The 16,616-nt window shown below is 40.9% G+C and overlaps 1 protein-coding gene across 6 annotated transcripts in view; it reads right to left on the bottom strand.

The window, feature by feature from the left end:
* Positions 1–16,616, bottom strand: part of ENPP2 (ectonucleotide pyrophosphatase/phosphodiesterase 2) — a 69,189-nt gene that overhangs the window by 36,310 nt on the left and 16,263 nt on the right. For all 6 annotated transcript variants that reach the window (XM_062627120.1, XM_062627119.1, XM_062627114.1 and 3 more), the window contains exons 3-8: positions 12,238–12,393; positions 10,000–10,125; positions 8,017–8,077; positions 6,766–6,863; positions 5,856–5,935; positions 4,558–4,677 (exon numbers count right to left, since the gene is read on the bottom strand). In XM_062627120.1, the coding sequence (XP_062483104.1) occupies positions 4,558–4,677; positions 5,856–5,935; positions 6,766–6,863; positions 8,017–8,077; positions 10,000–10,125; positions 12,238–12,393 (641 nt within the window). The remainder of the gene's footprint in view (positions 1–4,557; positions 4,678–5,855; positions 5,936–6,765; positions 6,864–8,016; positions 8,078–9,999; positions 10,126–12,237; positions 12,394–16,616) is intronic.

Genomic DNA, 16,616 nt, shown 5'->3' with positions numbered 1-16,616 from the left:
CAGGCAAAAGTGGTAAATGGGAAATCACAACATTTTCCAGGAGAAAAAACATCTCCAAGACTGGTGCAAACATGGAGAATTAATACAAGGGTGGTGCCACCACTGTTCCACTCCTGCACTGTTTGCAATTTGTCTTCCCAACAAGGTAAAACATGGAGTAGCACCTTCAATACTCCTTACTCTTTAACAAGACACAAATGATTGTTGAAACTAAATGGAATTAGAACTAGATGAAATTAGAATTGGAACTAGAACTTCCGACCCTGATTCAAAAATAATTAGACAGACTCAGAGAGCCCTGTTACTTGTTTATGGATCAAGCTGTATAAAAAGAAATGCTTCTAAAAAGACAATTATAGACATGCCTCTTTTTATGTCTCCACCAAAGTGATTGCAAAATGTGTTCCGGACAAAAAGGCAGATGACAGCTTTCTGCAAAGCTGAGCCCAAAATTTGGTCTCCTCAAATGCAACTATGCTGCCAATGCTCAGGCTGAATAAGTATGAAAATTAAAATAAGAAGTTCTTTCTGTAATCTTTAGATACTTAAAAACCAACAGAATTCAAACCAACAAGAGAGAAAAATGGTTTTATCCCAACAACTGATATAGAATGTGAAATTTAGATAAAATCAGGAACACTCAGTTAAGCTGTGTAACAATGATGAAGGTTGTATTCTCTTTAAAAGGTTCATAGTGAAAATAAAGCCTTCTACAAGGTGCCATAAACAAGCTTCAATACTTTTATAATTAAGATATTGCTGAAGAGAGAGTCATCATCAGAGCCAAACTCAGGTCCAAGCTGGATTACTTTCTGAATGAAGGTCTGTCCCCATTAACCACAGACCCACAGTTCTACAATTCTGTGATCTTCTGACCTTGGGAAGGCCAATAGATTTCTACGGATTATGAAAGATCACCAAAGAAAAGCAATATATTGTCTGTAGTATAAGCTTAAGCTTGCAACATCAAACCAAGATATGGAAAAGTACTGCTTAACAGAAGCCAAAGGCAGCTGAGGCCTAATTTAGTGCATGAAATTACTTGGGATGAGCAAAGAGAGCCTCAGTGTCATGAAAAATGAGCAGTAAACTTAATTTCCCCTCTGGGACCATGGGCCCTGATGCTGACTATTTCTGTGAGATGCTGTGAAAGGAGTGGTTTTGCAGCTGTTTCTTGTCAAACACTTTTGTTTTGAAAACAAGGTGGTTTTAAGCTTGTATAATAAATCAAGGTTGTATGCTGAATCAGAAAGACTGGATTTCATGAAGTCCCACAGCCAGCTACAGCACCTTGAAATACTTCCAAACTACGTTCTTCCCCTTTCTTTTCCTAATGCTCTCAAAATTAATTTCACATAATTCCTGCTGTAGAAACATTCAGCTACTCATCTTTCAAATCCCACTGAACCTCCACATTTTAATAAAGCCAGATACAATAGACCAGTTTCCAGGAGCAAGGAAGTACTTCAGAAATTATCAGCATTAAATGACATTCTCTTCTAGGCAGTTTCAGCCATAATATGAGGCTGGGGGTTTCAGACACTTTTTATGCCTTCCTGGGAAGAAAAATAATAGTTCCCGATTGTGTGCAAACAAAGTACCACTCTGCAGTTGTTTGAGTACTCTAGTTTGAGACCCAAGACCTACAAAGAACCAGATGGATGTGCTATGACAGTAAAGTGGGTGTTGGTCGATGAGAAAATGAACATGAGCTGGTTTCAATGTCTGCTCGCAGCCCAGAAACCCAACCTTATCCTGGGCTGCATCAAAAGGAGTGTGACCAGCAGGTCGAGGGAGGTGATCCTGCCCCTCTCCTCTGCTCTGCTCTCGTGAGACCTCACAGAGTATTGTGTGCAGTTCTGGTGTCCTCAACATAAAAAGGACATGGAACTGTTGGAACAAGTCCAGAGAAGGGCCACGAGGATGATCAGGGGACTGGAGCACCTCCCGTATGAAGAGAGGCTGAGAAAGTTGGGGCTGTTCAGCCTGGAGAAGAGAAGGCTGCTTGGAGACCTCATAGCAGCCTTCCAGTATCTGAAGGGGGGCTATAGGGATGCTGCGGAGGGACTCTTCATTAGGGACTGTAGTGACAGGACAAGGGGTAATGGGTTAAAACTTAAACAGGGGAAGTTTAGATTGAATATAAGGAAGAAGTTCTTTATTGTGAGGGTGGTGAGGCACTGGGATGAGTTGCCCAGGGAAGTTGTGAATGCTCCACCCCTGGCAGTGTTCAAGACCAGGTTGGACAGAGCCTCGGGTGACGTGGTTTAGTGTGAGGTGTCCCTGCCCGTGGCAGGGGGGTTGGAACTGGATGATCTTAAGGTCCTTTCCAATCCTAACGATTCTATGATTCTAAGACTTCTGTGATATGCAGAAAAGGTTTTCCTTCCTCTCCCCTTAGTTTTACTGTCTTGTCTTTCAATACCTAGCTATTTTTGGCAGTCTATGTCAATGTGATAGTTAGAGAAAAATTATAGATAGCTAGAACAGACTGTATCTAACCCATGTATAGATGGAGATAATTTTTTCCTCTTATAAAATTCTGAAATTCACTCATCATATGTGCAATTCTTCTATGTGCAGGGTCCATGTGTATCAGGTTTCTGGAGATCTACCAGCTCCTCACCCAACCACTACAGCCACTCAGTCAGGTTTGCCCAACTTACTGGTTTCCCTCATATTAAATGCTTAGGATTAAATTACAGCTCTTCCCCTATGCATATTTCCCGTTTCCCAAAGGCATTTCCAGTTTATTGCTTGCGTATTTTCCTATTTAACACTTGTTCGGATCAGGTGGTTGATTTTATTGTCCATACTTGTTTAAGCAACGCACTCCCTGTCCTCTGAGGATTTCATCCAACATATGGTCATCCACTGTTGTGTAACTTTCTTGAACACTTCTCAGCTGTCATTTTTCATGACCCTTGCTTACAGTCCAGAAAAACTTCTTTTTGCTGGAGCAGCATAACTTTTTAATGGACGTGTGTGGGAATTACACATATTCCCCACTCAACACAGCAGGTGTGAAGTATTTATAGACTTTGACTGGTATAAATATCACAGTTTAAAAATAGATACATTTGTACAGTCCCAAACAGTTACTTCTCCTCTAACTCTTACTGAATTGTGATTAAGATGCACAATTAAATATGCAATGTATAATTAAATTACAGCTGTTTAACAAGTTGTCACACAGCAGTTGAACCATGAGATTGTCTGTGAGCTTGCTGCCCGAATGCAGCAGGAATGATTTGTTAGCTGTGTGGCTCCGGCTGTAGCTGAGGTGAAGCAACCCACTGCCACCTTTTCACTGCTGCTAGTTTTGATCCTGTTTCTTTGCTCGCATCTAGGAGGATAATAGCTAGTAAGGTTCCTTGACCACTCCTCTTGACACAAGCTGTGCTTAAAGCTAACCCAGGTCATAGCTGGGCAAGGGAGTGTCTATGCTTAGTGTTAGGCTGACAAATTTTATGAGGGAAAAAAAATACCTCCTTTTGGCTCAGCTACAGCCATACACATCTGCCTGTCACATCTGCCTGCAGCTTGAAATTGCCTTGTCTCACATTTGTTGTGGACTAAAACCACATGCAGACAAATAACACACACACTTGTTAAGCCTAAAATCATCTGAGTAACTTCCTTTAGTCTCCTGGGATATTTCTGTTTTAAGGGATTTGGGGGATAACACTTATCACATCAGCAAACAGCAGTGACAGATGATGGTGTTCCTAAACCCCCTCCAATTTCCCTGCTCTGTCACCTCACTCTTTTGTCGGTTTAGCTGAACAAGAAGCTGCTAAACGACAGTTCTGTAAGCAATCAGTGCAATGATGTGTGCCTGCACCATGGTGGCTTGCACGTAAAACTTGTTAGTTTAATTTAAACCCACTTTTGATGGCAAAGCAAGCCACCACAGCATGCACTAATAGAGGAAAAGAGTAGCTGAAGCAAGGGGACTCTTAGCTGTACTAATAAGGAATATTTTGAAGGAGGATGTTTCTATGCCCAGAATAAGGAATCAGAGCTAGAGAAAACACCAAGTCCAAGAGGACCTGGTTCAGCCACTGCTGCTATGCTCAAGGCAGAAATTAATTCAAACTTCTACAGCCTCTGCAGCAAGTCAGGTAACAGCAATCGCTTGTGGACTTAATTATGAAGTTGTGCCACAGTGTGCTGACAGAACATTAATACTGCCACAAGGACATTACAAGGATGAAAACCTGAGAAACCCATAATGAAAAGGAAACATTATGCCACTGTGACGAAAATACAGTGTTAAACTGCTGCCCAAAGTGAGGGTTTTTTCCTAGCCACATCTAATTTATACGTATCAATGCAAGCACCTTTCCATAGTCAATGGCTTTATTATTCTGAAAAGCAAAAGCCAACTCAAAACATGAGGTTAAATTAACAGACACAGGGCCAGCCAGGGGGGAGATTAGGTACAAATTGTTCACAGATGTATTTTTTTAATTATTATTATTGGCTGTGTTCCACAGCACAGGGGGAGGGGAGGAGAGGGAGGAGGAAAGGAGGAGAAGGGAATCTGAAACTTACTGGTTGACCTCCCCACCATCTGTGATTGAATTTCTCTCGCCCTCGAAGACTGAAGCTGGCATCAAACACTGGGTCATACATCGAATTGCCAACGATTCCATGTGATTCAGGATAGAGTCCCTTTGTGAGAAGTACACTTATTAGTAAAACCTTAATGCACGCAAATCCAGTTCTCCACAGCTATCTGCAAAGACCACTGAATTATTATAAAATAGGTATCTTTGTAACTGCACACCAGAAAAAGTTTTAAGATAAGCACATTTAAAACTGGTTGTAGTAACGAAAGCAGTAGGACATGATTGAATGGTGCTAAAAAGCATAAAAACTCCTGTTACTTGATACTTCAAAGTATTTTCACACTGGTTAAAAGTTAGTTTGAGGCCATCTAAAGTAAGCAAAATTTTATGAAAAGATTGATTTGGACTTTCAGTTCCCTCTCTGGAAACAGTAATTCATTCTCTGGTTGCAAGAGTAACACTTAGCATTTCCATCTTATAATGTTTTATCTTCACCAGAGCCTCTGTGAGATAAATTATTTCCAAGAAATAAAAAAACAAAAAAGGCAAGGCAACCAAAGCCACAGCGCAATTTGTCCATCACTAAAGGCAATGTAAGAAATTTCTGCTCTTCTCCCTTTCTCCTGGCCCTCTCCCATCCCCAGCTATTTGTTTCTCCATCCCCTCTTTTCCCATTTAACATTTGTGCAGAGGCTGCAGGAAAGAAAGAAAGGAGAAAAAAAAATGCAACTGCAGGTAGGAAGTCCCTCATCCCAGTTTTAGGAGTCCTGTCACATGGGAACATTTGCATGCCAGCATGAGGACAGGCTGGCACCGGAGTGCAGAAGTGATGGCTTGCTGTACTGCAGGGCCAGTGCAGCATCCAACACACTCAGCAACTGTAAACTGTGAGTCAGCTGCTAAATCAGCCCCACTGAGTTCAGCTACCCCAATGAAGGAACAACTGCTGTTTGTATTCTGGGTAGGGTTTCAGGGTGGTTTTTCCCCCTCACCCCCCCCCCAAAAAAAAAAAACACAAAAACTTCAACCTGTAATTACACAGCAGTACAAATAACTGCAAAAGCAGGCATTAGAAAGCACACAAAAGCTGTGGCACAGTGTATAATGGTGAGATACATTATCTCAGAACAGCAAAATGATGAAGAAAATACTTAACTGAGGACTGAAAAGGATGGACAGTGAAGCAGTTTTATTAAATAAAACAAAACCTTGCTTCCCACAACCTACATTTCTGTTGCAGTGCAACATTTTATCATCAAAAAGTCTTTCACAGGGACTTACAGTAGCAAGGGTGTACAAGTTGGGGAAGGTTTTTGTAGGGTAGACAGGTCTCATGTAAGGAGAATGTGTTCCACAAGATCCTGAAAATTCAATAGCAAATATAAACATTAGGAAGTGGAGCTCTCAGACTTGGAAAACAAGAACAGAAATTTTCATTTGCTAGGACTCAAAATGCTGCAGAAACTGGTTAAATTTTAACCCATTTAAATGAACATTCAGCTGCTTAACAGTGGCAGATCTTCCCATGGGCCAGTAGTAAATCCACTCATGCGCACTTTGTACTTCACAATAAGCAACTGAAATGAAGCAGACAGAGGACTACGGAACCAGCTGCATTTCCATAGACTGTTTTACTTTCTGAGCTACCTCCTTCCAGAATCCAGAGTCATTGGGAGTATCTGGCTAAGTAAAACAACATGAGAAAATGCAGGCTACTTTTGAATGATAAATACACTAAAGCTGCAGTTTCACAATGGGCTATCTTCAATATTTCTGAATCAACTGGAAATTCTTTTGGGTACCTCCCAACTAGCTTATAAGTGCATGGTACACATAACATACTGAAGATTGCTTTTTTCGCTGACAAAGCCACATGAAAGCCACCGATTCTGACCAGCATTCCTGAAAGCAGCATCTCTCTCCCCACTCTGATTGCTGGGTGCTCCTTTAGCCAGGGTGCTTTTCAAGTCACCACTTGATGCCATCTAAACCAAAACAGACTTTTCTGCCATTTCATGGGAAAAAGAAAAGACTTAATCTTTGACAGACCTTTCAGTCAGAGGAGCCCTGCATTTGTTGCAGCCCTTCTACCCACCAGCTCACACTTACGTCTGTTGCTCAATAAGCAATGGAAACAATGGGGCTGCAAGAGATTGTATTTCAGTTATTGCAAGAAAACAGATGTACTCACTGAGTTTTTCAATATTGGGCATGACCTTGTTCCCTTTCTTCATATATGATGCACGGAAACCATCAACAGAGAAGATGATCAAAGGGGGACGAACAAAGCTAAAAGCAAAAGCGGCAGGAGTGTAATACAGCATTACAAAGTGATTTTATTTCCACTTGCTCACTAGGACTCCAGAGAATCTACAGCTACTACATATGATATATGCCTATAATTATTTTGCTTACTTAACAGACCAGCACAAATCGATAATCTTCACACTTAGTAACATCCATTGTTCACTGACAGTCAGTGAAAGGGCTGAACTCCAACATAAAAGACAACTTCCCTGAGCAGCTAAAAGCATTTAGCCCCAAAAGGCAAGTGTTTATAGAAGGACAAGGAGAACAAAGAAAAATAGTATGCATGAGTACCCACCCTAGCATACAATCTGTAGTTAAAAACCACATGGCTTGTGACAGCTGGTCTCCCTTCACAGACAAAAGCCTGTGTGGCATTTTGAGTGAGCTCTTGAGGCAGAGCCCATTCTCACATAATAAAGATAACAGTATTTCATGTTATTTAATTACATTTTTATTTAGTACTGCTACCCTAAGTGGGCAGCAATGGGTGCTGGAAACCTGCTGTTGGGGTAAGCACTCATTACTGTCACCAGGAGAAGCAGGCACTCCTATCTCCTCCAAACTATCTTCTTAATAGCACAGACTTTGCAGCACCTGACCAGATGCTTACCTCTAAGGCTAACAGTGAGCCACCTGATTCCTGAAGTGCTTACTTTCTCAGTTTGGCCATGTGCTCAAATACCTCACTCAGTCAATCCTGTACTCCACTGCAATTTAGAAATCCTTTCATTTAGGAACATTAATACAAAATTAAATTTAAAAAAATGGCCTGAACTATGTTCACATATGGACCAACCTGCATTTTATTGCAGCCAAAAAACTCTAAACCATTTGGTTAGGTTAGAGGAAAACAAATAGAGTTTGGCTACCTTCCTTACATGGCAAATGAAGCAGGCAAACCCATCAGCAGGTGATCAAAGACCTAGAGTTCAAGCCCACCATTTCTCACCTAGCAGCTCAAAGCATACGTGTTACAATAGTATCTGCCTAATTGTCCAAATGGTGAAGCACAGGAAAGCATCCAGACCACAGGCATTCAACCTATGAGATGGGGCAGTGAAGAAATGCAGAGCTCAGAGGGCTGGGGCAGAGCTGGGGACCATTGGCTTTGCCGCTGGTAGGAAATACTTACCCTGCTGGACATTCAGGAGTCCTTATCTCTTCACAGTCATCATCCACCCAGTGGGTTTCTCCTACCAGAAAAGTCACATTGGAGTTTGAAAAAAAATAGAAAATAAAGTCCAGCTCCAGGTAACAGACTCCCTTGTCATAGTTCCCATGAATGATGAGCAGGTTTCTTCACAAAGCTGAATGAATGATCTGTTTTTATTCTATTCAACAAGAATATCCCAACTAGCACTCCTAGAAGTAGCTCTTAAAACTGGAGCTAAGAGTGTCCTTTTGAGTGCAGGAAACAGAGGTTACACTTCATGCTCAGCGGTCATCTATTTCATTTTTTTTATATTCAATCTGTCAAAATCATGCAGCGCTGCTTCTGGCAGGGAATTCCCACCCTCCTCTCCATGAGCTGATGCAGCTGGCTAAAGCCACAAAACAAAAATTCATTCTGGGGAAGAAAAACAACTCTAAATAGTTTCCAGCTGATCAGCTCACAGATCAGGTGAGACCAGACACAGCTAAAAAAAAGCATTAATACTCTTTCAGAGCTAGATTAGTTAAAATTACCTTATGTAATCAACTATTTTCTTAAGGGTTTCATCACTGAATGCTGTGTATAGAGTGGCTCATGACTTGCACTTTCACAGGTCAATTGAAAAACAAATTATTAGCTAATGAAGCTAGCTTCCTGAATCTGGCATTATTAAAGGAACTGCAGTTCAATTAAAAGAACAAAACAAAAAAGCACCATAGAAAAGACCTGCAGGAAATATGTCCTGCAGCAATGCCAACTGACCATGACAGGAGGTGGAGGGACTATTTCCAAGAAGGAAAAAAACAAAACAAACAAAAAAACCCCAAACACACTATCCTCAGATAGGCAAAGGCATGAAAGAGGAAACACTGTTCTCACATAAGGCTTGCTCCTGTTAGAGTGCCAGGGTCACTGAGATCATTTGTTATTAGCCAGTTCAACAAAGATTATGTACATTAAAGCTGGAGACATGTAAATTCTTCTGTCTTGACCCTTGTAAGAGGGAGCTCACAAAAAAGGCAGGAACTGAAAACTATACCAACATTTAAGTGGTCTCAGCCTTGGGTTTCTTTGAGAAGGGGAAGAACATAATCTACAGTGCTTGCTGGGAAGTCCATGTTTCATTTGGATTCCAAGCTCAAGAGAAAAAAAACCAACCCAGTTTTCAGTGTATGGATCTGGATTATTACATTTTTCTCAACATATGCAGTTGGCCAAAATTGTGTGGAAGGAAGACTTTTGAACTGTAACCCTTCCATCGGTAAAGTTAATGAATAAAAATCTAAGAACTAGCTGAGGCAAAAAAAATAGGAACGTGTAGAGCACATTACGAAGGATCAAAAGATCTGCTCTGAATGGGAGACACATTACACAAGGCAGGATGTGCTCCAAAAAGTCAGGGTAGAGGATCAAATTAAGCCCTCAAAGTCCATCCACCTACCAGTGCATGGCGTGCATAAAGGTGGCAGTTATCTAAAGCCCATGCCACCATCTGCAAATTGCCACCATTCCGTATTCTCACAACTCCAATCCTACAAGGAAAAAACCCTGCAGGTGTTATGCCAAGTAGTTTAAGGAGTTTTTGTGGTGGGGGTGGGGAGAGGTCTTTGAAACAGAGATAACATATCTAGGAATGCTCCATTCCTTCCCAGACCATCAGATATCCCTGCTTTCCCTGTGATGCAGGCAAATGCATCTGAACACTTGTGCGTTTTGCTTTAAATTCTTGTTCATCCACCTGCTCCTCTTCCTGTAATTATCTCTACAGGTAAAGACAATGTCCTTCTACTATCAATAAATTAGAAACTAATTCCAGCTAATTCCCATGCAATTCCCCATTCTTCACCCCATCCTCCGAAAAATCAGAACAGAAGATTCCTCCCTTAAAAGAAGACTCTTTACCCACAGGGCTGCCTTCTATCGAGTTTGGAAAGATAAGAAGTAGAAAGACCAAAGATGTACCTTTGCAAACGACTTGGTAATTAGTACAACAATCTCCTCTACTTAAGCAGTCTTCAGAGCAGTGACAAGCATTGTCATCATTCCTGGTTTCTCCACAGCGATCTTTGGTACATTCCCAACCCCGAGCTAAAATATTCATAAAGTTAGCAAGAATGAGAGATTATAATCAAAACAAAAAAGTACTCACTATACCCATAATGACAACACTCTAGTCGTTAAAGTGGGAGGTAAAGTTTATGGCCCCATTTTAGTGATTTCAAGACCTCTGAAGTTGGCATGTCAACCAGAAATGAAAAGGACCCCTGTATCCTGCAAGTGCAGGAGGGCTCCTCCACCCACCCACAAGTGCTTTTGCTGCCCTCAGGTTTTGTACTCTGTCCTTTATACAACCTGAATGCCAGGAAAAGTATGGAAAGCAGAAGGAAAGAAAGGATCTCAACAGAAAAGCAGTGAGGCCTGAACCACAAGCTAAGGATTCTGATGTTTCTTGGGTAATCCTGTTTTTTCTCCCAAATACCCGTCCTTGATTCAATCTATAGGAAATAAGAGAAGACTGAAAGGTAAGACTATGTGAGTGCAAATTGATGCTCTCCTCCCATCATTTCCTCACCCATAGGGTTAGATTCAGTATCAACCACAAAAGGTACGAGTACAAGAGCTGTTCTTCAAGGAAAAGCATGGCACAGCTCCTGTAAAACACCCCAGACCTTCTCATCTTATAAATTAAGTTAGGATCTAAGCATTTGTCTAAATTTGGGTGCTCTTTCAAGGACAGTACATTGATATATTTTGGAATAGGGCCTAAGGATGTAAGCATATTGTTTTCCACATCCTAGCTCAACCAAGAAGAAACTTTAGAATCACTTTAGACAACATGCAGCCAGCAACAAACACACCACATAAGAGCAACGACTTTTACCCCTTTTTCTCCTTCATTTGGGACCTTTTTCTATAATTACGTAGTATTTACAGATGTACATGTGATAATTGCCTTAATAAATGCCTGTGGGAGTGTATGACAATTCACACACCAGTCCCAAGGTCCATGCAGGTACCCATACACATGCGGACATGGTGCACTGTGGACAGGTGGCTGAGAAACTTAGTATCTGTCCTTTGGTAACAAACCTCTTGTATTGCACTGAAAGTCTTCAAATAGAGCCGCTCTTTCTGCGGACATTTACACCAAGAGCAAAACAGCATCAGCCTAAAAATCAGAAGTTTTTTCATACCAGATTAGCTCACCATTTTTTTTTTTTGGTACTAAATTATTAAAATGATACCATTACAAACAGAACTGAGGAATTCAGGACTTTCAAGCATTGCACATCCATGGGCAATGATATTTTTAACCATCAGACTTCTGGCTGTTTAATAAGTGTAATTTTTTGATAAAGCAATCAAAATTTTAATGGCAGAAGTATCAGGCACCTGTGTCAACTGACCAATGTGCAAACACCCAAGGAGATGGGTACAACTAATAATTTAAATGCACTATACTATGAAGTGAAACATGGTTCCCTTTGGTGCTCTTTGAAGATTTTCTTGACCATGACTCATGAAAAAAGCAAAATGAAAATGAACCCAGTGCTGTATTTCTATCCTCCAGGGTCTAATGAATTGAAGTCAAACGTTTTTACCAGTGTGTTATATGCATCCTGACATCTGGAAATCGGAGACTGGAGCAAGGGTAACAAGCCCCACCTGTCACCTGCAGCTCATTCCCAAAGGACCCATGCTGTTTCAGTGCTTCCAGCTTCTGAGCTGCTTCACAAGCAACCGCTTGCCCACAGGCATGAATTGGTCCAATATGAATTTATCACTTGGGAGAAAAAAAAGGATGGCTGACACAGAATCACCAACCCTCCAGCCTTTACCATGGCTCTTTTCATTGCAACTTGGAGGTCAAACTGGTGCCTGATCACTGAGTATTGCTTTTAGCTGAATACCAGAAGATCTATTTTTCAAGTAGTGTGAATAGTACCCTGCTTTTTGTGCCCTGGAAACCATGGCCGAAGCCCAGCAATGAGGAGCAATAGGTGCGCATCCCTACTGCTTCTTGCAAGGAAACATGGGCTTCACTTTGGGCTGAGCTGAGCCTGCCCGGCAAGGCAAGGTGAGGTAAGGAGGAGATGCAGGTTATGTCAGGGAACGCTGGTTCAGCAGGCAGGTCCTGACTGCTGGCAGAAACCAGGTATCAGCAGCGCCTGGCAGTGTGGGACAGGAGACCCATCCTACCTGTCTTTAAGCACAGCTCATCAAAGTCGAAGCAGCAGCTGTTGTAGCTCTTGCAGAGGTTGTCACAGCGGCAGCCAGGAGGCTCTGCCTCTTGAAGTTCAAAGCATCTGTTTTTGCAGGAGCCAGAGGTACTGATCCAGGGGGAATCTGACAGGACTGTGTGGAACAAGAAACAGGGCAACATCTGTCAGGCTGGCAGCGGTGTTATGGGTGGCTCAGACCTGAGCCACTCAGATGAGCAAAACCCTGGCTGCCTGCTCTGGAGAAGGAAGCAGGGAGAGGAGAAGGATTGCTTGAGGGAGAAAAAGAAAGGAACAAACTCCAAAAAGGTTGCTCTTTTTGGGGGAAGAAAGAAAGAGGAAGGAAGCAGCATGCTGTGATAACGTCCTGCAAAGAAACAGGCTTTACCTCTGTAACAATCAAGAGATCATTAGCAGAAATGTATTGAAGTCTCCAAGGCCCAATTCCAGGAGCTGAAGCTATTCCTCAGAAGCAGGCCTTTGTTTTCAGAAGCCAAGTGACATTTTCATGGCTGGCTGGGCAGTTTGCATAGGAAAGGACTGCAATTAATCTACACACAGTCAGCAGGACTTGGTTTGCTACACTGGAAGGTGCCAAATCAATGTCAAGCATGAAAGAAAATTGTAAAATGCTCTATCTTTTGGTGGGCTTCTGCAGAGCATCAAGTCATAAAAACAAAATTCAGAAATATGTAAAAAAAAAAATATCAATGTATTTAATGTGTATAACTAAATGAAGGACTGCCAGTCTGAAAACCATGAATAATGTATTAGACTTCAATAACCTGTTTATTAGTGAGGGCCTTTACTGTCAAAGCTGATATGTACTTCTCTGCTCTCTTCTCAGAACTTACTTGATATAATTTATACACTTTTCCTACAAGAGAATTCTACATAGCAGCTTACATGAAGCAGGCAGGTTGTGTGCTACTTTTAGTGTTAATCATTTTTTATGAAATAAAGTAAAAATTGTTATGTTATTCCTTAGAAACAGAGGTGTTCCAAGGAAAATTTCACAATGCCTTTTGCTCCTTGAGACCTATTAAGTCTTTGAAATTTTCTTGGGGTTTGGTTTCTTTTAGACCACGGTTTGGTTTTGGCAAACCTCACCATGATTAGCAGTATGATTTTAAGAGGACTGATGCAATGGCACTTTTGGGAAACAGCTGCTCTGATCTTTTCTTATATATTTTCCTACTCTTTTACGTAGTTAAAAGTTTAGTCTCCACATCAACTGAGAGGAAACCCCTTCCCAAACAAGATGGCATTATCCCATGAGAATGGGTGGAAAAGATGATGAAAGGGGAGTTTGAGGTGACATGGATGGTTGATGTTCTATCAGCTCCCATCCCCAGCACTACTGCTCCACCACTTTCCTTGGAGAGGCACTGGCACTAGTTGGACACCAGCACAAACCACTTCAGGGAGCAAACCTGGAAACAAATCAACCCTACAGCAGGATAACGGGTAAGAAACTCAAACCTACCACAGTTGCAGTCATGGACCATAGCACTGGCAAGGTGCATTTGTATGAGTGCTGGAAAAGGTACTAGTAGACAACTGTGTCTCTCTGCTGTTGGGTTTGGGTTGGTTTTTGATTTTCAGTAAAGCCAGTAAAGCTAAGAGCAAGTAACATCACATACAGAGTGAAGTTTCACTCCATGGTACATACCATGCAAACATGTTCTTATTGAGCCATCAGTATTTTGGTCATCTGGAGTTCTAAGAAGCTAAATGTTGTGTATCTATGCTGGCAGCACACAGATCAGTATTTTCTTTACTCACATAAATAGGCCACAAAGTTACATTAGAAAGCAATCACACGAGAATTGTTTCAAAGCATGCCAACACTGGGATATTTTCAGAGATATGAACTCTTGTTCCTTATTCTTAATGACAGCTGCTTCCTGACAAATACTTCCCAAAATCTGTTACTAAATAACATTTCCATGTTATTTAACCTCTTCTATTACTTTCCCTTTTTGGAAGCTAGGTAATATACAATCACACATTCAGTAAGCTGCAAATCAAAGATATTAGGGACTCAAAGGTATTACATACTAGCTCACACTATATATCACTCATACTGGCATTGCCCTCTTCATTTCAAAGGAATGAGAGAGATCATTTCAGAAGGTTAAAAAACACATCAACATGTTTAGGAAAGAGAAGGTTTAAATCTGATTGCAGATTGCATAAGGGACAGAGTCACCTGCAGCTCAAGGAATGCCTAGCCGTTGTAAAGAGCAGCTCATTTATCTAGAGCTGGAACAAATTGCCCACCAAGGCTGTGCAATCTCTGATCTTGGAGATTTTGAAGAACAGGTTAAACCAAGATCTATCAGGAGCACTTCAGTAATAACTGACCATGTCTCGGGATATAGAGAAAGTCTACATACCTGTTCAGGATCCTCTCCAGATCCATTTTCTATAACTGCAGGTAGAGTTTCCATTTCACATAAGAATGGTTTAGCCCAACTACCTTGTGTGTTATATTTTCACATCTCTTTACAATCACATTATTACTGATGTGACAAATTATCCTAAATTACTTAACAAACTCAGGTCACACCTCCTGAGCCAACGTAGGACACTTTCCATACAGCAATAGGAAAAAGGACTTGTTTTAATTCCTGTGATCTCTGAATACATTAAGATCATTCCTTTGTTTATAGTGCTTGACCTTGCTTTTGCAGCCAGACCATGGTTTTCAGGTCATGCACAATGCCATGGCAGAATAGTCTGAAAATACATCATCAGGAGTTCCAACCCTGGCGAGCATTTTCAAATTAACAGAAACCCCTGTACAGAACAATCCTGCACAATTTCAAAGTCCTTTGCAAAACGCCTGCATCCCTCCACAGCTCCTGCCATCAAACCATGCAGCACAACAGCAACATGAAGATCCTCCCCTCCTTATTTAATACATAAAGCTCTTTATGTCCTTTTCTGTACTTTTTTTTTTTTTTTTTGGCCAGCTGAGCTCAAAACAACCATCTAAGGATTGCCTCATGTCATAGGTTCAAAAGAGACATTACTTGGGGCAATAGTGCCTTCCTGATTCAGTCCATGGAGGTTATTACATTTCCATTGTAAAGTGCCATATCCAACTACTTGCTCTGATTCTATCCAATTACAATATTAAAAAAAAAAACAGCAAAAAACATAAATAAAAAAAAATCAAATCCATTTACTTTCAGTGGTATTTTGGTCATAGAACTACACAACATAGATGTGCTTACATAGTCATTACAAGAATGACACTACCTGATAATATTCATATTACGAATTCTCTTTTTGAGAATCCAATTGCAATGAGTAAAATTCCAGTGAAAAGCCCATAAAGTAGATAAAAAAAAAAAAAAGAAGTCCTAACTGTTGTAATACAAGAAAGATAGAACTCGGTTTCTAATGGCACGTTTAAAAGTCCAGGGAGAAAGGGCAGAAAAAACTTTTCTCCTTCCAGATTTATAGCCATCATCCTCTCATGAACAAGGAACATGCCTTAGGACACTAAGGCCATTTTCCCTGCAAGCTCTTACCGAGCTATCTAGAAAGCTCATAAAGCAAATCACTGAGTTATGAAAAAGTGGGGGCCTTGGTTCTTTAATGTCTTTTAGAAATTTTAAGTCAAAAAGCTATTTCAATGGCATGATTTGCTGGGTACAAATATTAAATATCTCAAAACGTATAAAGGTTTATATACCTCTACAAAGTAAAAATAGAACAAGAAGGGGTGTTCAGGAACTATGGTACTTCTTTGACATGGCATTAAGAAACAAAACATGTTGGTTTTGGCTCACAGAGGAGGTCTATGCCAGATGAAAACTGAAATTTGCTTACAGTCATGGCAAACCTCTGGAGAAATACCTGGTCTACACAGTAATGGTTGGTAAAGAGTTTGGTCAATTTAATAATTAACTCCAAACACCAAGAAACTTGGAACAAATAAGCCAAGGGAGGGTGATGTTGCAAAAGAATTTATACCAATATTTTGTTCTGGATATTTCATTGCACTGGATTTCTGAAAATATAACTGGAAGTCATGCAATTGGGAGAGCCTAAATAGGTTCTTTGACCACTGTGCTTTTCATTTATTAGAAAACCAGCTCTCCAGTGTTACTTTTTACTTTCTCCTTTAGCCAGATGACACTGTAATACTTTATTCTTTGCTATCATATCCTGTTTTTTTACTGCAATAAAAGTAACCAAGTTGCATAAACACAGAAGAGACAAAACCCTCCATCACTTTTCCATCTCTCACTACTGCACCCTCAACTGCACTACTGCAGTGCCAAGTGCTGGTCCAGTCCCACTTAACAGCAAATTCTCCACAGAGTACCAAAAGTACCTCATCTC

This window comes from Pezoporus occidentalis, unplaced genomic scaffold, assembly GCF_034315485.1.
Source record: "Pezoporus occidentalis ecotype Australia unplaced genomic scaffold, CSIRO_AGI_Poc_V1 ctg3, whole genome shotgun sequence".
Lineage (NCBI taxonomy): Eukaryota > Metazoa > Chordata > Aves > Psittaciformes > Psittacidae > Pezoporus > Pezoporus occidentalis.
Note: the sequence above shows the minus strand (reverse complement) of the source record. Positions and strands in the feature narration are given on the sequence as shown.